The following is a 24,366-nucleotide window of genomic DNA, read 5'->3' on the forward strand; positions in this document are numbered from 1 at the left end:
TCGCTCGCGCGCGCACCCGCTCGATGATTCGCTCGCGCTCGCGCTCGACCTCGCGTTCGCGCTCGTCGCGCGCCGCGCGTCGTCGTCGTGTGCCGTCGCGCGCGTCGTCGACTGTCGCGAAAGATCGTCTCGATTCGTATGGGTAAACAGTGAGACACCCAGCACACGTCCGCACATGTCCGCGCCCGTCGACGTCGCGCGCGCCGCCGCCGCGCGCGTTCGCGCGGACGCGTCCAGCACCTCGCGCGCGGGCTCCGGCGTCGTCGTGCGCCACCGCGGCGTCGCGTGCGTGCTCACCGCCGCGCACGTCGCGTCGTTCGCGGGCGCGAAGAATGCGCTTCGCGTCGAGCTCGCGAGCGGCGCCGCGCGGCGCGGGCGCGTCGTCGGCGTGCACGACGCGCTCGACCTCGCCGTCGTGTACCTCGACGGCGACCTCGACGGCGCGGCGACGATGGAGCCGGGCGAGGCGCGCGTCGGCGACGAGGCGCGCGCGCTGGGGACGGCGCAGCGGTACGCGGCGGCGACGGCGGCGTGCGCGGACGCGATCCGAGGACGACGCGAGACCGGACGCGTGTTGAAGATACACCGCGATGACCGCGGTGACGACACGCACGCGATGCACGACGCGCGCGTGCTGGCGGGACAGTCGGGCGGGGCGCTCGTGCGCGAGACGGATGGGAAACTGTTGGGCGTGCACAGTTTCGGCGACGCGTTTTGGGGCGGGAGCAGGGACGTGTGCGTGCTGGTGAACGCGGCGACGCTGGACGCGATCGAGATCGCGCGCGATGGCGTCGATCCCGAGGTGTACGCGACGGCGCGGGTGAACGCGATGATTTTTCGTTCGAGCGACGAGGCGCTGAAGCGCATGGCGCCCGAGTTGTCGGCGAAGCAGCGCGCGTCGTGGATCTTTTGATCGGTCGCGTCGATCGGTGATGTAATACTAGTGATTGTTGTTTGTTGATTGCGCTAAACGATGCGGCGAGGTGCCGCGCTAGGAGGTCACGCGTCTTCGTCTCGCGCGCCGTACGCGGGACGCACGGCGTAATTTTCTAGATACGCGACGTCGGCCAAATATAACCCGTGCGCGGGCGCCATTTGCGGCGCGCGCGCGACGTCTTTCGCTTCGAGAAGCTCCTGAACGTCTTTCACGGTGAGGTCGTTCGCGCCGACGGCTTTGAGCGCGCCGGCGAGGAGACGGACTTGATGGTAAAGAAAACTGGGCGCGGCGACGGCGATGGAAATCTTTTGCTTCGTACCGCGCGCCTCCGCGGCGGGCCACTCCGTGAGCTCTTCCTTGACGTCGATGGACGTCAGCGTGCGCACGGGCGAGCTCGCTTGACACCCGTTCGCGCGAAAAGAACTGAAATCGTGCGTGCCCGTCAGCGCCGCCGCCGCGTCTCGCATCGCGTCCACGTTTAAACGCCCGTCGCACGTCTGATATCGACGCACCGACTTCACCTTATCCCCGCGCTCGCTATTATTCACCGCGCGCACGTACCACGCGCGCTCGGCGTCGAACAAGCTCCCCCCGTCGTCGCGTTCGCCGACCAATATATCGTATCTATACCGCCTCGCCACCGCGTCGTGCCGCGCGTGAAATTTTGGATTCATCTCATCCACCCTGACGCACTCCGTCACCCGCACCGCCGCGCCGAGCTTTCTCAAGTGATAATTCACCCCTCTTCGCACGCTCGCGCCGTCGTGCGGTTCGACCGTCGTCCCATCCTTCGTCGTTCTCGCGAAGTCGAAGTGCGCCGAGTTTCGCAGCGCGTGCACGCCGACGTCCGTCCTCGAGCTACCGACGCACTCGATCGCTCCGCGCGCGCCCGTGAAAGCCGTGAGCGCTTCATCCAGCGCGCCTTGCACCGTCGCCGCGACGCCGCACTGCCTCTGGAAGCCGCGGAAGCGCGCGCCGTCGTACTCCAAAAAGGCGAGGTAGCGCGGGACAGCGGCGGCGATTCGCTTCGACGCCACCATCTCCGCGCTCTGCGCGCTCACGGGACGCTTGCGAGACGCGTCGGGGTCGTTCGAGCGGCTCGGGCGTCGACGAGCGACGGTTGCGCTCTCGGGCATCGAGGTGTGAAGCGCGAGTCGACGCGCGGGACAAATGCGGGACGCGACGGACGAGGGACTTTGACATCTGTGTATCGTGAATGTCATCGAAAACGCGATGTTTCGCGCGTGTTTACTATTCGTACGCGCTGTCGGATGCACCGCACACGGCGACGCGGACGACGGCGGAATGTTCGCCGTTACTTATGGCGTCGAATTCGTCGCAAATGCGACGGCGTTCGTCTTCGCTCAATCTCGAACGCAAACCCACGGAGAGCATGTCTAGCTCCGGAGCGTCTGGCGTGAAAGGGAACGTGTTGAATAAGTCAACGAGCTTGTTGAGCTCGAGCATGGTGGCGACGCTGTCGTTACTTCGAAGTCCCGCTCCGGCTTGAACGACGGCGCCGCGCACGCGAACGGCGACGTCCGCCATGACGATGGAGACGCACTTGTGCGCATCTAGGCTCAGATCATCCGAAAGACCGACTAAAAATGGTCCAACAGGAGTGTTAAATGCGCTCGTCGCGCCCGCTTGGCCGCGCATGGCGTCCGTGACGGCGAAATCAGCGGCGGCTCGAAAGATGGCGACTCGCGCGCTCTCCGGTCCGACCGACTTTACCGCGCACCCTCGCTCGCCCGCCGCCGCGCACGCGGCGCGAAAATCGGCGATATCATCCGCACTGAATCCCGCGCCGCTGACTCGCTTCGCCGCGAGCGTTGCTCCTTGCGCTTTCGCGACTTGAATCAGCGCCTCCTTGCGTCCCGGCGGCACGTACTGCGGCGACGGCGGCGTCCACCACGCCGGCAACGCCTTCGCCGCGCCGCTCGTTTTCTTCTCGTTTCCCCGCGCCTTCGTCGCGGATCCCGGCTTTACGTTCGCGTCTTCGGGAACGTCGTCCAAAGCCCCCTCTAAACGTTTGCGTTCGTCCCGAAACCGATCCGCCGTCGCCGGCACCCAAACCTGCCGCCCGCCGAGACTGCGGTCGCCGACCCACCGCCCCGGTCCCGTCGCCCCCGGCGGCGGCGCCCGACGACCCACGCCCTTGAACGCGCTCCCGATCGCTCGAAGCGGGTTCTCGCGATTGATGACCTTGAGCGCGATCCACGCGCACGCGAACAGCGTCCCCCACGCCGCCGCCGCCCGCCCGTACGCCGACGCCGGGTTCGGTCGCTGCGGCCTGTACACCGTCGCGTACGTCCCGGGCGCGCCGACGCGCGCCGGAACGTCCGCGCGCGGCCTGAACGCGCCCGCGTCGCGCGGCAGCAGCGCGTCGACGGCTTTTTGCGACGCCTTTTTCACTTTTCGCTGCACTTTTCGGATAAATCGTTGCGCGTCGCTCCGTCGCTCCGGACGCGCGCGCGCGGCGTCGAGCGCGCGCGTCGCCGGCGCGACGTGCTTTTCGACGTAATCGTCCATCTCGCGCTCGTAATCGCGCGCGCTGGACGATCGTTTCTTGGCTTCTTTCTCGCGAAGGCGATTCTTGGGGCCGGCGCGCGGGACGACGTCGACGCGACCGGGACGGGCGCGGCGTCGCGCGAGCGTCGCGCGCGCGCTCGCGACGCGCGCGCCGAAGCGTGGATTCGTCGCGCGAAGCGACATCTCGGTCGCTCGCGCGAGACGCGCGCGATGCAGTGAAGGGCGCGCGAGTCGGTTTCGTCTTTGATGCTACAAGCCGCGGCGCGCGCGCTTAAATTTCCAATTTGGACGTCGTGCGCTCGAACGAGGCGTCGCTCAGCGGCGTTCCACCGTCGCCCGCGCTCGAAAACGCCGCTATCGGCGACACCGTCGCGCCGTCGAACCTCCCGCCGCCGTCAAACTTCCCCGGCGTCTCGTCCACGCTTTGGTCGAGCAGCCAATCGCTCCCGTTCAACGACGCCTCCAATTTCGCCTCCATCGCCGCGATGTCGCTCATGACGCCCATCGACGCCACCTCATTCTTAATCATTATCTCCACATCGCTCACCCCGAGATCGGCGGCGATGTTCTCCGTCTTGACCGTCAATTCCATCGCTCGAACGCGCGTCTCCGCGTCGTCGTCGCCGAGCGCCGCGCGCTTCGCCCTCGCCAGGACGCCTCGCAGCCCGCGCTCTGGGGACGGCGTCCCCAGTTCGCGCATGTACGGCTGCTTCAGCAACGCCGCGACCGTGTCCAGGTCTCCCTTTCGAGTCTCGGGTCGCCGCGCGCGTCGTCCGAGGAGAAACGCGCCGACGAGCGACGCGCCGACGAGGATGAATTGCGTCGCGCTGATGTCGTCGATTTCGTCGCGGATTTCTTTCGTTTTCTCGCGCACGCGCGCGCGGGCGTCGTCGGCGACGCTTCGCGCGGGTTTCTTTCGCGTCGGCGCGCGCGCGCGGTCGAAGACGCCCATCGCCGCGCGATCTCAGCGTCGGCGAATGACGACGACGATTGGCTGGTCGGTCGAGACTTTTTACGACGCCGCCGAGCGAACGCGACGCGGAAACGGGACGAAGGACTCGTGATCGGACTTGTCCTTGCCGGGCAGCGGCGGCGACGAGGGAATCCCAAAGTCGCGAGATCGAAACGCGCGGAATTCGCGCTTGATGGCGGCGTACGGTTTGTTCTCCATCGCCCGACGCGCGCGGGGCGGGAGACGGGATAAAACGTCGGCGTCGAAGGAGGCGCACAGCTCTCGCGCGCACAGGGCGGAGGACGCCGCGCCGGAGGCGCGACACTTTTTGCCGTAGCCGTGGAGGAAACCGATGGCGCCGAGAAGGCGCTCGACGCGGCCGGATGCGATGTCGACGGCGCCGACGGCGTCGTTGAACTCAAACGTCGATCGCGACGGCGCGACGTACGTCACGCACGTCGGCGACGCGACGCGATCGCCGTCGACGACGGCGCGATAGGACGAGAGATCGTCGCTCGGTGCGTCGACGGCGACGCATCGTGGTTCGACCCGGTCGTCGGATTGTGAGTCGTCCAATCGCGCTCGTTTGACGATCGCGCGTTTCAACGCGAGAGCGACGACGCGTTTCGTCTCTTCGGCGCGCTCTTCGCGAACGTTTGGAATGGACACGCAGATCGACCGTGGCTTGATCGCTTCGCGCGCGACGAGGCGCATGAGCGTGCCCTGTAAACCATGCATCTGCCAGCGACACATTTTATCCGAACAGCTCAAACAAAACGATGGCGCGCCTCTGCCCGGCTTCCATCGCACGGCGCCGACTTCTTGCGTCGGGCGATCGCGTTCGGGATCCGCGCCGCCGCCGCCACCGCCGCCACCGTTCATGTCCGTCAATATTTTCGCACCCGTCACCCCCGCACCTCCGCCCGCACCCCCCGTCGTCTTCGCTCGCTTCACCGTCGCCGTCGAAGCCTCCGCGCCGCCGTCGCTCCGCCTCGCCTCGCTCGGCAACTCGAACACGCTCGCGTCGCCGCACGGCGACTGACTGCAATACGCGTGCACCTCCACCCCCGCGCGCATTCGCACCCGATTCCCAGCGCCTAATATCTCATCCCACGCCGTCTCTTCGTCGCACCCAGCGCCGCGTTCGCGCGTCACCTCGAACACGCTCGCTCGTCCGTCCCTCGCCTCGGCGTACTCGCGCTGCAACCACCGCGTCAACGCGCGTCTCGCCAACACCTCCGCGTGACAGTCCCCGATCGCGCCCCCGTCGCGCGCGCGGTTCGCCATCGGCACGCACTTCGTCCCCGTCGCGAACGCCGCGACGTAGCACGTCCCTCGCGCGCTCGCCGCGTCGTTTCGCTCGACGATGCAAAAAGCGCACAGCGTCGTGTACGCATCCTTCGACGTTTTCTCGCGTCCGCGCGCGTCGTACGTCGCCAGCGCGCACGCGCGCACGACTGCGGCGACGCGTTCGACGTCGTCGACGTCGTCGACGGCGTGCGCGCGCATGCGCGCGCGCGAGACTGCCGATTCGCGCGCGCGTCTCGTCGCGCGCGTCGCCGCGCGCGTCGAGCGTCGCGCGCGGCTCGGACGCGAAGTCGAGCGCGTTCGAGCGCCCTCACTGTTCGCGTATACGCCATGTGTCCGAACATCGCGCGCGCTTTTCGCGTTTCGCGCCGCGCGCGTCGTATTGCGCGACGACGCGTCCCATCGATCGCGACGCGCGATCGCTAAGCGCGATCGCGACGCGCGCGACCGACCGACCGACCGCCGTTACATGCGCCAACACCATAAATGAGGTTGCGCATCGCATCTTTCGCCAGATCGCGACGCGCGTCGCCCGCGACGCCGCGAACGAGGACGGCGAACGACCGGCGATGACGCGCGTCGAGCGCGTCGCGCTGCTCGGACGCGCGCGCGACGTCGAGGACGGCACGCTCGGCGCGGGAGGCGCGTTCTTCGGGACGAACACCGCGCGCGACGGCGACGGCGACGACGACGGCGCGCGAGAGCGCGCGCGCGAGCGCGGCGGCGCGCGGCGAGGACGGGGGACGATCGCGGTGGGAGCGATGTGCGTCGCGATCGGGGTCGCGATCGGATCGGTGACGACGTCGACGCGGGAGGGAGGACGGACGACGGGCGACGTCGCGAGCGTCGGCGCGAACGCGCCGAGCGGAGCGACGAGTCGCGCGGCGCGGGGCGCGGAAGAGGCGAATTTGGGCGACGCGACGTCGTTGGCGATCGCGAGCGTTCCCGCGGATTCGTGGATGTCGTTCTCGACGGGGAAAGTGCGAAAGCGAAAGTATCCGGATTCGTTTTATTACGTCGTCGCGCCGGAGGCGGACGAGGAGGTCGGGTATTTGGGCGCGCCGAGCGACTGGCCGACCGGGGATCGGGTGACGGTGGATCTGCACACCGGGTGCTCGCCGATCGACGCTCTGCCGTTCCAGCGTCCCGGGTTTGATTTCGACACCGTTCAGGCCCGCTTTGTGAGCAAGAAGCTCAGCATGGAGTTCATGTTTGAGGACTCGCAGCCGATGACCAAAGTCGGGTGCGGACATTTCCGGGCCACGGTAGAGCTCTCGAAAGGATGGGAGTTTGGGTTCTATCTTCATGCGAATGGCGACGACAGCGACGAGAACACGATGCTCGACATCGGGTGCGAAACCGCGGTGCCGGGCGCCAACAACACCAAGTGTCCGGATTTCGCTTCACCGGCGATGCTCGCGACTTCGGAGTGCACGGACAAATTCGTGTGTAATCATGGTCTGTACACGTTCTGGAATCGAAGATACGATGGCGAACAAACGTCGTTCCTGTGGGGGGCTTGCGGAAGCGAGTGTCCGCACCAGGACTGCGGCCACATGTACTGCGCGGCGAACGAGCGCGTGCAGAACCAAGCGTGCGCGTCGTGTCCGCCTGGGACGACGAACGATGCGGGCGATAAGAACGTCGGCGCCGATACGCAGTGTGATCCGGTCATCTGCGGAGCGCACATGCGCGTGCAAGATCACAACTGCGTGCAGTGCGTCGCCGGTAAGGAGAACGAAGCCGGCGACGACGCCTCACAAAGTAACACCGAGTGCGACGCCGTCATTTGCGAGCCGAATCATCACGTGGCGGGCAATGTGTGCACGGCGTGTCCCGCCGGTCACGCGCACGCCGGCGGCGACGTGCAGCACGGCCCTGATACGTCGTGCGACGAAGTGCTTTGCCACACGAACGAGCGCGTTCTCGGCCACCAGTGCGTGGCGTGTCCTCCGGGCTCGACGAACGCCGCCGGCGACGGCGCGGCGAGCGGCGATACGCAGTGCGACCACACTATTTGTCCGGCGAACATGCACGTCGTTGGTCACGTGTGCACGCCGTGTCCACCGGGTATGAACCACCCAGGTGGCGACGACGCTTTTTTCGGCGACACGTCGTGCAGCGCCATTCTCTGCCAGTCGAATCAGCGCGTGCTGGGTCACGCGTGCGTCAGCTGTCCGCCCGGGACGACGAACGATGCGGACGACGACGCCTCGGGTGGCGACACGCAGTGCGATCCGGTCATCTGCGGAGCGCACATGCGCGTGCAAGATCACAACTGCGTGCAGTGCGTCGCCGGTAAGGAGAACGAAGCCGGCGACGACGCCTCACAAAGTAACACCGAGTGCGACGCCGTCATTTGCGAGCCGAATCATCACGTGGCGGGCAATGTGTGCACGGCGTGTCCCGCCGGTCACGCGCACGCCGGCGGCGACGTGCAGCACGGCCCTGATACGTCGTGCGACGAAGTGCTTTGCCACACGAACGAGCGCGTTCTCGGCCACCAGTGCGTGGCGTGTCCTCCGGGCTCGACGAACGCCGCCGGCGACGGCGCGGCGAGCGGCGATACGCAGTGCGACCACACTATTTGTCCGGCGAACACGCACGTCGTTGGTCACGTGTGCACGCCGTGTCCACCGGGTATGAACCACCCAGGTGGCGACGACGCTTTTTTCGGCGACACGTCGTGCAGCGCCATTCTCTGCCAGTCGAATCAGCGCGTGCTGGGTCACGCGTGCGTCAGCTGTCCGCCCGGGACGACGAACGATGCGGACGACGACGCCTCGGGTGGCGACACGCAGTGTGATCCGGTCATCTGCGGAGCGCACATGCGCGTGCAAGATCACAACTGCGTGCAGTGCGTCGCCGGTAAGGAGAACGAAGCCGGTGACGACGCCTCACAAAGTAACACCGAGTGCGACGCCGTCATTTGCGAGCCGAATCATCACGTGGCGGGCAATGTGTGCACGGCGTGTCCCGCCGGTCACGCGCACGCCGGCGGCGACGTGCAGCACGGCCCTGATACGTCGTGCGACGAAGTGCTTTGCCACACGAACGAGCGCGTTCTCGGCCACCAGTGCGTGGCGTGTCCTCCGGGCTCGACGAACGCCGCCGGCGACGGCGCGGCGAGCGGCGATACACAGTGCGACCACACTATTTGTCCGGCGAACACGCACGTCGTTGGTCACGTGTGCACGCCGTGCGCGCCGGGTCGTGACCACCCAGGTGGCGACGATGCGACTCTCGGCGACACGTCGTGCAGTGCCATCATGTGCGGGCCCAACCAGCACGTCGTGAGCCACGCTTGCACGGTGTGTCCAGCAGGAATGGTTAACGATGCGAACGACGACGCTTCGGGTGGCGACACGCATTGCGATCCGATACTGTGTCCATCGAATCAACGCGTGCAGGGTCATACGTGTGTGCAATGTGCGCCCGGGAAGACCAACGCACCCAATGATGATGCCTCTAGGGGCGACACTGAGTGCGATATTACGTACTGCGCCGCAAATCAGCGCGTACAGGGCCATCAATGTGTCGCGTGTGCGCCCGGCACGACGAACGATGCCGGCGATGACGCCTCGCAAGTCGACACGCAGTGCGCTCCGATCATTTGTGGCGCACACATGCGAGTTCAAAGTCACGCGTGCGTACAGTGCGTCCCGGGTCGCGAGAACCTGGCGGGTGACGACGCCTCCGGCCAAGATACACCCTGCGATGAAATCGTGTGCGAAGAGAACCACAAGGTCGTGAGCCACCAGTGCGTGGCGTGCCCCGCGGGGAAGATACACACGGCTGGCGATGTTGCTTCGGGGCCAGACACGTCTTGCGACGCGGTGACGTGTAGCACGAACGAGCGCGTTCAAGGCCACCAGTGCGTGGCGTGTCCGGCCGGCACGACAAACGACGGCGGCGACGACGCGTCGGGTGGCGACACGCAGTGCGATCCGGTCATTTGTCCAGCACAAACGCACGTACAAAACCACGTGTGTGAGGTGTGTCCTCCCGGTCATGCGCACCCAGGTGGTGACGACGCGTCTCAAGGCGACACGCAGTGCGACGCAGTGATGTGTGGGGCAAATTATCACGTGCAAGATCATCATTGCGTGCCATGTCCAACGGGTAAAGACAATCAAGCGAACGACAATGCCGCGGGCGCAGATACAGAGTGCGACATCATCTATTGTGCTGCCAATCAACGCGTACAAAACAACGTCTGTACCGCGTGTCCGCCCGGCACAATTAATGCAGGCGGTGATAACGCGTTTGACCATGATACCACTTGCGATACCGTTTATTGCGGCGTGAATCAACACGTCTTTGAAAATGAATGCGTCCCTTGTCCGGCAGGGATGGTAAACCCGTCGGGAGACGACGCCACCGGGCCCCGCACGTTTTGCGAGCCAATCATCTGCGGCGCGCACATGCACGTACAGAATCATCAGTGCGTGCAATGTGCTCCAGGTGATGAAAATTTGGCTGGCGATAGTGCCGCGCAACACGATACCACCTGCGACGAGGTCACTTGTTCTGCGAACGAGCACGTGGTGAGCCACCAATGCACGGCGTGTCCCGCCGGTCACGCGCACGCTGGCGGCGACGTGCAGCACGGCCCTGATACGTCGTGCGACGAAGTGCTTTGCCACACGAACGAGCGCGTTCAAGGCCACCAGTGCGTGGCGTGTCCTCCGGGCTCGACGAACGCCGCCGGCGACGGCGCGGCAAGCGGCGATACGCAGTGCGACCACACTATTTGTCCGGCGAACACGCACGTCGTCGGTCACGTGTGCACGCCGTGCGCGCCAGGCTACGAACGACTTGCCGGCGACGACGCCACCGGTGGTGATACGCAATGCAGTGCTGTCTTGTGCGGCGCAAACATGCACGTGCAGAATAATTTGTGCGCGGCGTGCCCCGCTGGCACGACGAACGCCGCCGGCGACGACGCCTCGCGAGGAAACTCGGAATGCGATCACACTATCTGCGAAGCGCACATGCGAGTGCAGAGTCATCAGTGCGTCGCGTGCATGGATGGCAAGGAAAATCTGGCGGGAGACGATGCCGCTGGGGGGGACACACAATGCGATGAAGTCATCTGCGCTGCCGATCATCATGTATTAAACCATCAGTGTGTATCGTGCCCTTACGGTCACGCGCACGCCGGCGGCGACGTGCAGCACGGCCCTGATACGTCGTGCGACGAAGTGCTTTGCCACACGAACGAGCGCGTTCTCGGCCACCAGTGCGTGGCGTGTCCTCCGGGCTCAACGAACGCCGCCGGCGACGGCGCGGCGAGCGGCGATACGCAGTGCGACCACACTATTTGTCCGGCGAACACGCACGTCGTTGGTCACGTGTGCACGCCGTGCGCGCCGGGTCGTGAACACCCAGCCGGCGACGACGCCACCGGTGGTGATACGCAATGCAGCGCCGTGATGTGCGGATCCAACATGCACGTCCAAAACCACGTGTGCACGGCGTGCCCGGCCGGGACGACGAACGCCGCCGGCGACGACGCTTCCGGAGCGAATACGCAGTGCGACCCAATCTTGTGTGGCGCGAACCAACACGTCTTGAATCATCAGTGCATGCAGTGCCCGCCCGGCACGCTCAATGACGCCAGCGATAGCGCTGCCGGTGGTAATACGCAGTGCGACGCCGTGCAGTGCGGCTGCAACCAACGCGTGCAGGGCCATCAATGTGTCACGTGTGCGCCCGGGACGACGAACGACGCCGGCGATGACGCCTCACAAGGCGATACGCAGTGCGATCCGACCATCTGCGGCGCGCACATGCGAGTGCAAGATCACGCGTGCGTAGCGTGTGTGGACGGTCGAGAGAACCTGGCGGGTGACGACGCCTCACAAGGCAACACGCAGTGCGACGAAATCGTGTGCGAAGAGAACCACAAGGTCGTGAGCCACCAGTGCGTGGCGTGCCCCGCGGGGAAGATACACACGGCTGGCGATATTGCTTCGGGCCCAGACACGTCTTGCGACGCGGTGACGTGTAGCACGAACGAGCGCGTTCAAGGCCACCAGTGCGTGGCGTGTCCGGCTGGCACGACAAACGACGGCGGCGACGACGCGTCGGGTGGCGACACGCAGTGCGATATTACCCGGTGCACGGCGCACATGCACGTACAAAACCATGTGTGCGTGCAGTGCCCGGCCGGTAAAGAGAACGTCGCGGGTGATGACGCCTCTGGAGGTAACACGGAATGCGACGTCGTGCGATGCGGTGCCAACCAGCACGTCGTCGACCACGTGTGCACGGCGTGTCCGGCCGGGACGACGAACGATGAAGGCGACGACGCTTCGGGAGCGAACACGCAGTGCGATCCCGTCATCTGTGAATTGCACATGCGAGTGCAGAATCATCAGTGCGTCGCGTGTGCGCCTGGCAAGGAGAATCTGGCGGGCGACGACGCCTCGCAAGGTAACACCGAGTGCGACGCCGTCATTTGTTCTGCGAACGAGCACGTGGTGAGCCACCAATGCACGGCGTGTCCCGCCGGTCACGCGCACGCCGGCGGCGACGTGCAGCACGGCCCTGATACGTCGTGCGACGAAGTGCTTTGCCACACGAACGAGCGCGTTCTCGGCCACCAGTGCGTGGCGTGTCCTCCGGGCTCAACGAACGCCGCCGGCGACGGCGCGGCGAGCGGCGATACGCAGTGCGACCACACTATTTGCCCTGCGAACACGCACGTCGTCGGTCACGCGTGCACGCCGTGTCCGCCAGGTCATGAACACCCGGCCGGCGACGACGCCACCGGTGGTGATACGCAATGCAGCGCCGTGTCGTGTGGGCCCAACATGCACGTCCAAAACCACGCGTGCACGGCGTGCCCGGCCGGGACGACGAACGCCGCCGGCGACGACGCTTCTGGAGCGAATACGCAGTGCGATGCGACAATTTGCGCACACAACAAGCATGTTGTCAACCACGAGTGTGTTCCGTGTCCAGATGGCCATGAACACCCAGGCGTCGCTGATGCTTCTGGCTCCGATACTTCGTGTGATGTCACGCTGTGTGGCGCGAACCAACACGTCGTGAATCATCAGTGCATGCAGTGCCCCCCCGGCACGCTCAATGACGCCAGCGATAGCGCTGCCGGTGGTAATACGCAGTGCGACACCGTGCAGTGCGGCGTCAACCAACGCGTGCAGGGCCATCAATGTGTCACGTGTGCGCCCGGGACGACGAACGACGCCGGCGATGACGCCTCACAAGGCGATACGCAGTGCGATCCGACCATCTGCGGCGCGCACATGCGAGTGCAAGATCACGCGTGCGTAGCGTGTGTGGACGGTCGAGAGAACCTGGCGGGTGACGACGCCTCACAAGGCAACACGCAGTGCGACGAAATCGTGTGCGAAGAGAACCACAAGGTCGTGAGCCACCAGTGCGTGGCGTGCCCCGCGGGGAAGATACACACGGCTGGCGATATTGCTTCGGGCCCAGACACGTCTTGCGACGCGGTGACGTGTAGCACGAACGAGCGCGTTCAAGGCCACCAGTGCGTGGCGTGTCCGGCTGGCACGACAAACGACGGCGGCGACGACGCGTCGGGTGGCGACACGCAGTGCGATATTACCCGGTGCACGGCGCACATGCACGTACAAAACCATGTGTGCGTGCAGTGCCCGGCCGGTAAAGAGAACGTCGCGGGTGATGACGCCTCTGGAGGTAACACGGAATGCGACGTCGTGCGATGCGGTGCCAACCAGCACGTCGTCGACCACGTGTGCACGGCGTGTCCGGCCGGGACGACGAACGATGAAGGCGACGACGCTTCGGGAGCGAACACGCAGTGCGATCCCGTCATCTGTGAATTGCACATGCGAGTGCAGAATCATCAGTGCGTCGCGTGTGCGCCTGGCAAGGAGAACGAAGCCGGCGACGACGCCTCGCAAGGTAACACCGAGTGCGACGCCGTCATTTGTTCTGCGAACGAGCACGTGGTGAGCCACCAATGCACGGCGTGTCCCGCCGGTCACGCGCACGCCGGCGGCGACGTGCAGCACGGCCCTGATACGTCGTGCGACGAAGTGCTTTGCCACACGAACGAGCGCGTTCTCGGCCACCAGTGCGTGGCGTGTCCTCCGGGCTCAACGAACGCCGCCGGTGACGGCGCGGCGAGCGGCGATACGCAGTGCGACCACACTATTTGCCCTGCGAACACGCACGTCGTCGGTCACGCGTGCACGCCGTGTCCGCCAGGTCATGAACACCCGGCCGGCGACGACGCCACCGGTGGTGATACGCAATGCAGCGCCGTGATGTGCGGATCCAACATGCACGTCCAAAACCACGTGTGCACGGCGTGCCCGGCCGGGACGACGAACGCCGCCGGCGACGACGCTTCTGGAGCGAATACGCAGTGTGATGTCACGCTGTGCGGCGCGAACCAACACGTCGTGAATCATCAGTGCATGCAGTGCCCGCCCGGCACGCTCAATGACGCCAGCGATAGCGCTGCCGGTGGTAATACGCAGTGCGACGCCGTGCAGTGCGGCTGCAACCAACGCGTGCAGGGCCATCAATGTGTCACGTGTGCGCCCGGGACGACGAACGACGCCGGCGATGACGCCTCACAAGGCGATACGCAGTGCGATCCGACCATCTGCGGCGCGCACATGCGAGTGCAAGATCACGCGTGCGTAGCGTGTGTGGACGGTCGAGAGAACCTGGCGGGTGACGACGCCTCACAAGGCAACACGCAGTGCGACGAAATCGTGTGCGAAGAGAACCACAAGGTCGTGAGCCACCAGTGCGTGGCGTGCCCCGCGGGGAAGATACACACGGCTGGCGATATTGCTTCGGGCCCAGACACGTCTTGCGACGCGGTGACGTGTAGCACGAACGAGCGCGTTCAAGGCCACCAGTGCGTGGCGTGTCCGGCTGGCACGACAAACGACGGCGGCGACGACGCGTCGGGTGGCGACACGCAGTGCGATATTACCCGGTGCACGGCGCACATGCACGTACAAAACCATGTGTGCGTGCAGTGCCCGGCCGGTAAAGAGAACGTCGCGGGTGATGACGCCTCTGGAGGTAACACGGAATGCGACGTCGTGCGATGCGGTGCCAACCAGCACGTCGTCGACCACGTGTGCACGGCGTGTCCGGCCGGGACGACGAACGATGAAGGCGACGACGCTTCGGGAGCGAACACGCAGTGCGATCCCGTCATCTGTGAATTGCACATGCGAGTGCAGAATCATCAGTGCGTCGCGTGTGCGCCTGGCAAGGAGAACGAAGCCGGCGACGACGCCTCGCAAGGTAACACCGAGTGCGACGCCGTCATTTGTTCTGCGAACGAGCACGTGGTGAGCCACCAATGCACGGCGTGTCCCGCCGGTCACGCGCACGCTGGCGGCGACGTGCAGCACGGCCCTGATACGTCGTGCGACGAAGTGCTGTGCCACACGAACGAGCGCGTTCTCGGCCACCAGTGCGTGGCGTGTCCTCCGGGCTCAACGAACGCCGCCGGCGACGGCGCGGCGAGCGGCGATACGCAGTGCGACCACACCATTTGCCCTGCGAACACGCACGTCGTCGGTCACGCGTGCACGCCGTGTCCGCCAGGTCATGAACACCCGGCCGGCGACGACGCCACCGGTGGTGATACGCAATGCAGCGCCGTGTCGTGCGGGCCCAACATGCACGTCCAAAACCACGTGTGCACGGCGTGCCCGGCCGGGACGTGGAACGATGAAGGCGATGACGCTTCCGGTGCGAACACGCAGTGCGATCCGGTCATCTGTGAAGTGCACATGCGAGTGCACGATCACGCGTGCGTTGCGTGTGCGCCTGGCAAGGAGAACGAAGCCGGCGACGACGCCTCGCAAGGTAACACCGAGTGCGACGCCGTCATTTGCGAGCCGAATCATCACGTGGCGGGCAATGTGTGCACGGCGTGTCCCGCCGGTCACGCGCACGCCGGCGGCGACGTGCAGCACGGCCCTGATACGTCGTGCGACGAAGTGCTTTGCCACACGAACGAGCGCGTTCAAGACCACCAGTGCGTGGCGTGTCCTCCGGGCTCGACGAACGCCGCCGGCGACGGCGTGGCAAGCGGCAATACGCAGTGCGACAGCACTATTTGCGGGGCGAACAGGTACGTATCAAACCATGTGTGCGTGCTTTGCCCTTACCAACACTATCGCGCCGCCGGCGACGACGCCACCGGTCCCGACACGGCATGTATACGATATTACGGTCTCGGATAGATGTTTAATTTTTAATAATACGTCCTAATAATCGACAAACGAACGCGCGGCGCGCGACGCGAGCGCCGCCGCGACGCGCGCACAGCGCCGCGCTGGCGCGCATCAAAACGCGACGCTCGAGTCGACGCGATGCGCGCGTCCGCGCGCGTCGCGAGCGCGCGCGCGGTCGTGAAGCGCGAGCGCGACGCGCGATCGACGCGCGCGCGCGCGTTCGTGCCGCCCATCGTCCCGAATCCGCGCCAGGGCGACGACGACGCGAATGCTGACGCGGCACCGACGCTGCCGAACATCGAACGCGCGCTGGCGCCGCACGGATGGGCGATCGGCGCCGAGCGAGGGTACGACGACACGCCGCACGCGTTCAAGATATTCAAAGTGCGCGATGGGCATCACACGCTGGAACAGCTGCAAGAGGCGCTGTACGTGAGCGACGAACGAGGGTGTCGGATACGACGCGAGACGCAGTCGTTGTTTTACATGTGCTGCGATGGCGTGCGGTGTCGGTTGAACGAGGGGAAGAAAGAGATCGTGGTGGAGATGCCGTGTGATTTGGACAGCGTGGGAGCGTACGTGGCGAAGGCCAAGGTGATTGAGGACATCATTAAGAGTTCTCAAAAGAAGAGGGCTTCGTGAGCGGGCGGCGAGGTTGTAAAACATTCAACATTTTTCTAAAATATGCGTGGTGGCTAATCGATCGTTCGTTCTTTCGTTCTTTCGTTCGTTTTCTCGTTCGTCCGTCCGTTTTTGTTACTAGGTGATCAACGACTCGCGCTTCCTCGGCTAGAACGCCGCGGCGTTCGGCGGGGCGTCGGGGTTGGCACGACGACGGGCGCTTTGCTCGCGCTTCGCGTGAGACGAACGGCCTCGTCGGCGAGCGATTGCGCGTTCTCATCGTTCCAATCGTCGTCCATGCTCAATCTGGGCGGATCGTATTGCGACGCGGGTTCTTGCGAAGCGTGAACCTCGTCCCATGGCATCTCGTCCACCAAAGACTCGGCGTTTTCGGGCACGCCCGTGAGTGCTCTCGCGCGCGACTTCAACGACGCGATGATCGAGCGCGATCGATCGTCTCGCGAGCCACAAAATCGCTCCAAATCGCGCGACGCAACCGAAATGCGATGGATGCCTGGCGTTTGCGCCGCTAACGTCACCGAAACATTTTCGATCGGCACGCGCGCGACGTAGACGCCGTTGTCCGCGTCGTAATGTTGGAACTCCAAATTTCGCAAAACGAGCGGCGGTCCACACTCGTGCCGCGCTTCGGTGAATAACTTCGTGGATGGCATCCAATCATCCGCCTTGACAAAGCTGTCATCGTCGTATCCAGTAATCTCTACCGCCAAAAGGTGCGGACGCGCCGCGTTCGGAGTCGTCGAATCGAGGACGGATGAATCAAAGCAAAATATCCATTGCGACAGTCGACCGCGTTGTGTCGATCGTGGAGGCCCGCAGTGTAAAGTACACGCCACGGCGTCGAATTCTTTGCGCACTAGACCCGATCGCGACAAGTCAGCCAAATCCACGGCTGCGCGCACGCTCAAGCAGCGCCATTCATGCTCGCTGTGCTCGAGTTTTTGCGCGGCAATATCTTCCTGCGGGATCGGGGTCCAACGCGTGTAGCGCGTGGTGGATAAACTTAACTCGCCCTCGATAAACGCGTTCGCGCGTGGTTTGATTGCCGTCACCGCAAACGACTGTCCTGGCTGCGCCGCATCGACGAGTGCTTCGTCCGCGTCCCAAATCGTAAGAATCGCACTCGTCGATCCGCGGGTGATCGGCCCTCGATATGATTCGTGCTTTGACGACGGCATGAAGCCGACAACGTTCAGACGAAGAACCGCGCTCGTACGACGATCGTATAGATTCTTCTCTTGAAGCGCCTCGCGAATCGCTCGCTCTTGATCGACTTCGCTGCCCCAACCTCCGATGCGATTGTGCATTGCGTCTTGCAACTCGTGCAAGACGCTGTCACGAGCGCGCTGCCATTCAGCATGCGCTCGACGCTCAGCGATTTCGCAACGCAATACGTTCTTGTCTGCATCCCTACGTTCTTGATGCATCATGGGATACGCGTGTCGGACATGAATCAACATACGCGGCACGACGCCGCCGTCGGGCACCACTGAACGCAGGGGTATCGTGAGATTGTACGTGACGCGTCCCAAAGCCGCATCCCACGGCGCGAGCCGCGCGCCGTTCACGTGCAGGCATACGTACGCCATCTCTGCATCGTCCGACAGTGGTGACACCGCATCCGTGACACCTCGTAGCTCGGCACCGACAACAAATATTTTGTACCCGACGCGCAAGCGTCCTTCGCGCACCGCTCGCGTAAGCTTCGCGTCCAGCCGCGCGCGAACGCTATACCATCCATCCGAAATTTCGATTTCTGACATCGTAGGTACATTACCGATACCGGAAGCGGTCGTCATCGATCGAATCGCGCTCACGACGTACACTGCCGGCGCGCCTGGGTTTTCATCCTTTTCTAAAATCCTCCTCACGTGCGGTCGCTCCGCGCGGTTAATTTCGCGTTCATACTTGTACAACATGCGCTGCAGCACGGCGGATTCGCTCAAGACGCCGAAAGCATACTTTTCTGGAAACGCTCGCGCCATGCATGCTTGTGTCCACACGATCCACTTGTACGCATTCGCCACCCACTCGTTCGTCAGAGACGCGTCGCTCGCGCCGGCTTTAATCATCAACTCGCGCATCTCTCGCCAACCAACCAGGCCGCGTTCGACGCTTGGCAAGCGCAATGACTTCGCGGTATCGGCGTTGAGCGTCGCGACGCACGTGTCGACGAACGCTGGGCGAACTTGAAACGGGAGCAAATTATTGAAGAATGTGCAGAGCGGCGCTCTCATGCCCATGCGAACGCGCGCGGCGAATAAGTCGTGCACGGCAACACCCACGGACGCACCAGTGCCATCGTGGCGCGATCTCTTCGCTTGTCGCGGTGCACTCGCCGCCGTTCGCGCGCCGAGTATTGACATCGGCGGCGTGAAAGCCGTCGTGCTCTTCATCGGCGGCGTGAACCCGGGCGCCTTCGATGGCGCCTTGCGAACCGCCGGGAGCGACTTCGGCGTCTTGAACGACGGCTGCGGGAACGCCGCACGCACTGGCGTGTTTTCATTCCCGACTTCCGCGAGAAAAGCGCGCGACTTCTTCAACGCCGCCTCGCTCAGCTCTAAAGTCGCGCCCGCGGCGGTCTGGAACACCAAACCTCCGCCGCCGCTCGCCGCGGGCGGCGTTGCGGCGGCGGCGCTCGGTCGCTCTCGACCAGACGACGACGGGTCGTTTTCATCAACGTCCGCAAACATCGCGCGCGCGCGTCGTTTTACGTCTTCAGACACCGCGATGCTCGCACCACCGCCGGTTTGAAAGACCAAGCCCTTGGGCGCCGCCGACGTAAACACGCCCCCGCTCTCCGCTCTCGTCGTCGCCGGCGTCTCGATCGCGGCTCGAAACGTGAACGCGTCTTCGTACGCCTCGTCGTCGTCATCAAATCTAGGTTGCTCGTCGGTTCGAATCGCGCCGTTCGCGCGCGCGATGACGCTCTTCCCACTCGCCGTCGTGAGCGTCACCGAATCCGGCGCCGGCGCGTCTAAATTCGCGTACGGCGTCGCCGATCCCGCCATGTGTCGTTGCATGATCACGAACGGGCTCTGCGCCATCGCCGTCGCTCGCGCGCTCGGTCCCGGCGCCGACGCCGGCGCCCGTCGCCGACTCACCGGCGTCACCGCGTCCGCGTCGTCGTCCTCGTCTCTCAAATACATGAACCCCTTCCCTCTCGCGCGCCGCGCCGCCGCCGCCGTCTCCGGCGTCGTCCGCTGCGTCTTCGGCCACGCCGGCGTGTGCGCGAACGGGTTCCCGCACCTCGCGAGCGCGCCCACGCTCACTCCCGGCGACGGCGCCGGCATCGCCCCGAGCCCACTGATCGACGGACTCTCCCTCGCGCCTCGCGCTTCGTCCGCGTCGTCCGCGTCGTCCGCGTCGTCCGCCGTCCTCACCGCCTCGTCGTCCCGCACCTCCGTCTCCGGCACCACTCGCCCCGACCGTTCCATCGAGTCTTTCGCGCCCCTTCTCGCGTCGCCGTCGCCCTTTTCGCGCGTCTTTTCCGCCTCGGCGTCTCGCGCGCGTTCGAACGCGTCGACAGCTCCCGCGCCGTTTGAATCTCTCCTCGAGTTCGTCGTCGCCGTCGTCGCCGCTCGCGCCCGCGCGACGTACGCCGCGCACGCGGGCTCATCGCCGTCGTCGAGCGCGCCGAGCGCGTCGCACAGCGGCGTCGCGCGCGTCGCGCGCGTCGCCGCATCGTCGTTCGGTCGCGCGTCGTTCGGTCGCGGCGCGCGCTCGACGTCCCAGCGCGCTTCGCTCGCGCGCGCGCGGCGCCGCGCGACGAGGCTCGGCATCGCGCGTCGGCGGCCGCGCGCGCGCGCGGCGCGAGGCGCGCGCGACGGTGTGCGGCGTCACAGCGCGGTGCGCGCGGATTCGATGCGCGCGACGCTCGCGCGAAGCCTCGTCGCGCGCGCGGCGCGCCGCGCGCCCGGACGCGCGCGGTCGCGACGCGCGATGTCGCGCGCGCGATCCGCGAGCGACGCGGGCGCGGAGGCGCTCGCGGAGGCGCTCGCGAGGCACGAATCGCGCGCGGCGCGATTGTCGTTCGCGGAGGAAGCGCGCGTGATTCTCGACACCAACGGCTGCGGCGCGCTGTCGACGCTGGGAAACCAACGCGCGGGCGTCTTGGCGGGGTTCCCGTGCGGGAGCGTCGCGGCGTACGCGAGCGATGAGGACGGGCTGCCGATCTTCGCGCTGAGCGCGCTGTCGCAGCACGCGCGAGACGCGAGGGAAAACGGAAAGGCGACGCTCACGGTGACGCGCGCGGAGTTCGAGGACGTGAGCGACGGGAGAGTGTCGATGAGTGGAATCCTGACCGAGGTCGACGCGGGCGAGGCGACGGCGCGGGCGCGAGCGCGGTACCTGGCGCGGCACCCGGGGGCGTTTTGGGTCGATTTCGGCGACTTCGCGTGGTACAAGATGACCGAGGTCGTGGCGATTCGCATCGTCGGAGGGTTCGCGCGCGCGGGGAGCGTGACGGTGGAAGAGTACGCGAATGCGCGACCGGATCCGGTGGCGGCGTTTTCGGCGCCGGTGTGCGGACACATGAACGCCGACCACGGGGACTCGCTTCGCGACGTGGTGAAGCACTACGTCGGCGTGGACGTGGATTCGGTCGAGATGCGCTCGATCGACGCGCTCGGGATGAACTGTCGCGTCGTCAAGGATGGCGAAAAGTACGCGTGTCGCCTACCGTTCGAAAGCGCGGCGACTGGGCGCAAAGAAGTGAAGGATCAAATCGTATTGATGACGCGAAACGCCGCGGCGGCGGCGAACGCGCAGTAAAATCGACGTCCTCCGGCGGCGACGTCGAGCCTCGCGATCGACATCGACGCTCCATCACCGAAGCGACGCGCGTCACCACCTAATCTTTATGTTTATCGCGACACCGCGACGATTCGTTTCCATCCGCGCGCGCCTTCGCGCGTTCGCCCCGCGTCGCGTCGCCTCACACCGCGCCCTCCGCCGCGCCCTCGCGGTGCATGCCCGTGTCGTTCGTGTATCAAAAGTCGTCTCGATCCAAACCTCGCGCGGGCGCCGACGTCTGCGAGATCAAGTGCAAGAAGCTCAGCTGCGCGATACAAAAGTGCATCTCCAGACTGCCCGCCACGCGGTCGCGCACGAGCGCGTCCACGGTGAACTTTGACGCGTGCGCGCCGGCGATCGAGCGCTACGACGCGTGCTGCGCCGCGGCGAGGGCGGCGGAGGCGCGAGGACGCGATGACGACGACGCGAAGCGTCGCGAGTGAAGCCCGGAGGCTGGGTTCGAGTCGGACGCGCGCGGCGCGGCGGCGAAGCGTCGCGAACGCGCGATGCGCGACGCGAGGTTCGAGCGGGCGGCGCGCGGTGCGGTCGCGATGGAAGGCGACGCGCGCGGCGGGCGACGCGAGCGACGAAGACGACTCGGGAAGGTTTATCAACGACGACGCGTTTTCGGCGCTCGGCGGGTTGAAGAAGACGAAGGATCCGTTCGCGGCGAACGCGGCGCGGGAAAGACCGGCGGCGAGCAAGGCGCGCGGTGTCGGTGGATTCTCGAAAGCGGGCGCGGAGACGGCGAGTTTGCCGACGACGCGCGACGCGGATGTGATTTTGAAGCGTTTCGACGAGACGCAGCGGCGCGAGGGAGCGGAGGCGGCGACGACGGCGTGTGAGCGACCCGCGATGGAACGAGCGACGAGAGCGCTCGCGTCGCGCGCGTCGCGCGTTATGCTGGGCATATGCGCCGCGAGCGCGGAGGAGGGATTGGCGGCGCTCAAGACGTGGACGGCGGAGTTGGGACTGCCGAAGGGAAAATTACACGGCATGGATAAGGATGGTATCCCAGTGGATCCGCCGAAAGGGGCGGTGTTCATCAAGTACAACTCACTTTCGGGAGATGCGTACATTTCTGGCTACGGTGGGACTTTTCGTGGGGTTTTGTTCACCCCCGAGCTCGACGACGGGGCGTTTCGCCAATACGGATATTTACCGCTCGACGTGTTGCTCTGATCTTGTAGATCTTGTAGACAAATCTCTAGTACGGCTAAGCTAAATCGCAGTCACGATAGATTGTTACCAGAATGTTTCGCGGTAATCCTTGAGGAACTTGCCGAACACAGGCGGCCACGCTTGCGGCGGTTCGCTGAAACCTTCAAACACCGGCGCGAGAACGCGCGCCGCGGCGTCTTCCTCATCGATGGGCGTCTGGAAACCCTTCTCTTTCGCCAATCTCGCCGCTTTTTCCAGTGGATTCTCGTCGTTAATCCAACCGGTATCGATTGAGTTCATATAGATGCCATCTTCCGCGAAGTCTTTCCCCGACGTCGCGCTCATCATGTTCAACGCCGCCTTCGCCATGTTGGTGTGCGAGTGCGTACTCAGTTTCGCCCGAGCGAATTGGCCTTCCATAGCGGAAACATTGATGATAAACGCCGCGGCGTACTCGACCCCAGCCTCTTTATCGACAGCGACGGTCTTGGCCATCAATGGACGAAGCTTGCCGTTCAGCACGAAAGGTGCGGCGGCGTTCACCGCGAGCACTTCGAGCAACTCTGGAGTCTCAATTTCGCCAAGCTTCATCGTCCACGAGTTTTTCGTCCTTAAATCCACCTGCTGCCCGTTGACATCGAGCGCGCCTTCAGGGAAGTGTTCGTTGGACTCATCGGCGTCGGAAGCGATCAGTTGGAGCTGCGACATTGCGGCTGAGGGCGCCATCCATCCAGCTTCTTTAAACTTATCGCCCTGTCGCCAATCGCTCAGCGCCGTGGGCGACGGCGCCTCGGCGTCGGCGCTCGGTAAAAAGTCGCACCGAGCGTTCGCGCCAGCGAGCGAGCGAGTAAACCCCGAGCGCGCTTCGGCTTGGAGAAGGTGCTTGTAATACGCTGGAGGTCGCCGCACGGTCTGACACGCGTTGTTCACGAGGACGTCCAATCGAGGCAGCGTCGCGAGCAAATGCGCGCAGAGCTTTTCCAAAGCGGGCAAGTCGCGCAAATCCATGGCGAGTATCTGCAGTCGACCGATCCATTGTCCCGCGTCATCTTCTCCTTCGAAGCGCTTCAGCGCGTCCACGGGAAAACGCGTCGTCGCGATCACGTTCGCGCCCGCGCGAAGAAGTTTCAACGCGATGCGATACCCAATCTTCACGCGCGCGCCCGTCACCACGCAAAACTTCCCTCGCATGTCCGCCGTCTGCGACCGCTTTTCCCAATTCAACTCGGCACACTCCGGACACAACGCTGCGTAAAAGTGATGCATCTTTCGAAATCGCGACTTGCACACGTAGCACGACCGCAATAAATTGAACTCCTCCGCCTCGCCGTTTTCGCTCGCCGCGATCGACGTCGCCGAAGCGCTCGCGACGCCGTCGGGAATCATCCTCTCCCCCACCCCATCCCCGTTCGCCTCTTGCAACGCGCTCAATCGTTTCAACCTTTCGTTCCGCAGCGTCGTTTGATCCATCTTCGCTCGATCCGCCGCGCGTTCCGCCATCTTTTTCCTATTCCGCTCGCGTTTCGGCAGCTTCGCCGCGACGTACTCCGCGCGAGACATCCCGTGGAACATTTTCCCGTGCATTCGCTCCAACAGCGGCAGCAGCGCTCTGCGCAGCGCTTTATGTTTCGGGTGCTCCAGCACCGCGTTCGCGCGCGCGCGCGCGTCGTCGTCGTCGCCGTCGCCGCCGTCGCGCGCGCTCGGTGCGCTTTTCGTCCCGCTCGCGCCGCCGCCGACATCGCCGCCGCACGCCGCGATCACGCGCAGCGCGCGCGCGAGATCGTCGCTCGTGAACCCCCGCCACGCGTCGA

The 24,366-nt window shown here is 65.0% G+C and overlaps 10 protein-coding genes across 10 annotated transcripts; 5 read left to right on the forward strand and 5 right to left on the reverse strand.

Moving 5' to 3' along the window:
- Positions 1–175: 175 nt before the first annotated feature.
- OSTLU_93415 (predicted protein) lies at positions 176–913 on the forward strand (the record flags this gene model as incomplete). Its single annotated transcript, XM_001420215.1, has 1 exon — positions 176–913. One exon carries the CDS (start codon positions 176–178, stop codon positions 911–913), a length of 738 nt encoding a protein of 245 aa, XP_001420252.1.
- Positions 914–999: 86 nt separating this feature from the next.
- Positions 1,000–1,977, reverse strand: OSTLU_44228 (predicted protein; the record flags this gene model as incomplete). The annotated part of the gene is made up of 2 exons (XM_001420385.1): positions 1,000–1,434; positions 1,486–1,977. 2 exons carry the CDS (start codon positions 1,975–1,977, stop codon positions 1,000–1,002), a joined length of 927 nt encoding a protein of 308 aa, XP_001420422.1.
- Positions 1,978–2,188: 211 nt separating this feature from the next.
- Positions 2,189–3,652, reverse strand: OSTLU_93416 (predicted protein; the record flags this gene model as incomplete). The annotated part of the gene is made up of 1 exon (XM_001420386.1): positions 2,189–3,652. The coding sequence occupies one exon, from the start codon at positions 3,650–3,652 to the stop codon at positions 2,189–2,191; it is 1,464 nt and encodes a 487-aa protein (XP_001420423.1).
- Positions 3,653–3,743: 91 nt separating this feature from the next.
- Positions 3,744–5,930, reverse strand: OSTLU_25207 (predicted protein; the record flags this gene model as incomplete). The annotated part of the gene is made up of 1 exon (XM_001420387.1): positions 3,744–5,930. The coding sequence occupies one exon, from the start codon at positions 5,928–5,930 to the stop codon at positions 4,482–4,484; it is 1,449 nt and encodes a 482-aa protein (XP_001420424.1). The 3' UTR covers positions 3,744–4,481.
- Positions 5,931–6,688: 758 nt separating this feature from the next.
- On the forward strand, positions 6,689–15,978 carry OSTLU_26387 (predicted protein; the record flags this gene model as incomplete). The annotated part of the gene is made up of 1 exon (XM_001420216.1): positions 6,689–15,978. One exon carries the CDS (start codon positions 6,689–6,691, stop codon positions 15,965–15,967), a length of 9,279 nt encoding a protein of 3,092 aa, XP_001420253.1. The 3' UTR covers positions 15,968–15,978.
- Positions 15,979–16,096: 118 nt separating this feature from the next.
- On the forward strand, positions 16,097–16,600 carry OSTLU_17249 (predicted protein; the record flags this gene model as incomplete). Its single annotated transcript, XM_001420217.1, has 1 exon — positions 16,097–16,600. One exon carries the CDS (start codon positions 16,097–16,099, stop codon positions 16,598–16,600), a length of 504 nt encoding a protein of 167 aa, XP_001420254.1.
- A 125-nt stretch (positions 16,601–16,725) lies between these two features.
- Positions 16,726–19,893, reverse strand: OSTLU_26389 (predicted protein; the record flags this gene model as incomplete). Its single annotated transcript, XM_001420388.1, has 1 exon — positions 16,726–19,893. One exon carries the CDS (start codon positions 19,891–19,893, stop codon positions 16,726–16,728), a length of 3,168 nt encoding a protein of 1,055 aa, XP_001420425.1.
- A 649-nt stretch (positions 19,894–20,542) lies between these two features.
- Positions 20,543–21,373, forward strand: OSTLU_13022 (predicted protein; the record flags this gene model as incomplete). Its single annotated transcript, XM_001420218.1, has 1 exon — positions 20,543–21,373. One exon carries the CDS (start codon positions 20,543–20,545, stop codon positions 21,371–21,373), a length of 831 nt encoding a protein of 276 aa, XP_001420255.1.
- A 921-nt stretch (positions 21,374–22,294) lies between these two features.
- OSTLU_43989 (predicted protein) lies at positions 22,295–22,576 on the forward strand (the record flags this gene model as incomplete). Its single annotated transcript, XM_001420219.1, has 1 exon — positions 22,295–22,576. One exon carries the CDS (start codon positions 22,295–22,297, stop codon positions 22,574–22,576), a length of 282 nt encoding a protein of 93 aa, XP_001420256.1.
- Positions 22,577–22,639: 63 nt separating this feature from the next.
- OSTLU_44390 (predicted protein) lies at positions 22,640–23,941 on the reverse strand (the record flags this gene model as incomplete). Its single annotated transcript, XM_001420389.1, has 1 exon — positions 22,640–23,941. One exon carries the CDS (start codon positions 23,939–23,941, stop codon positions 22,640–22,642), a length of 1,302 nt encoding a protein of 433 aa, XP_001420426.1.
- Between the last annotated feature and the right edge of the window lie 425 nt (positions 23,942–24,366).

Source organism: Ostreococcus lucimarinus, chromosome 11, assembly GCF_000092065.1.
Source record: "Ostreococcus lucimarinus CCE9901 chromosome 11, complete sequence".
NCBI classification, from domain to species: Eukaryota; Viridiplantae; Chlorophyta; class Mamiellophyceae; order Mamiellales; family Bathycoccaceae; genus Ostreococcus; species Ostreococcus sp. 'lucimarinus'.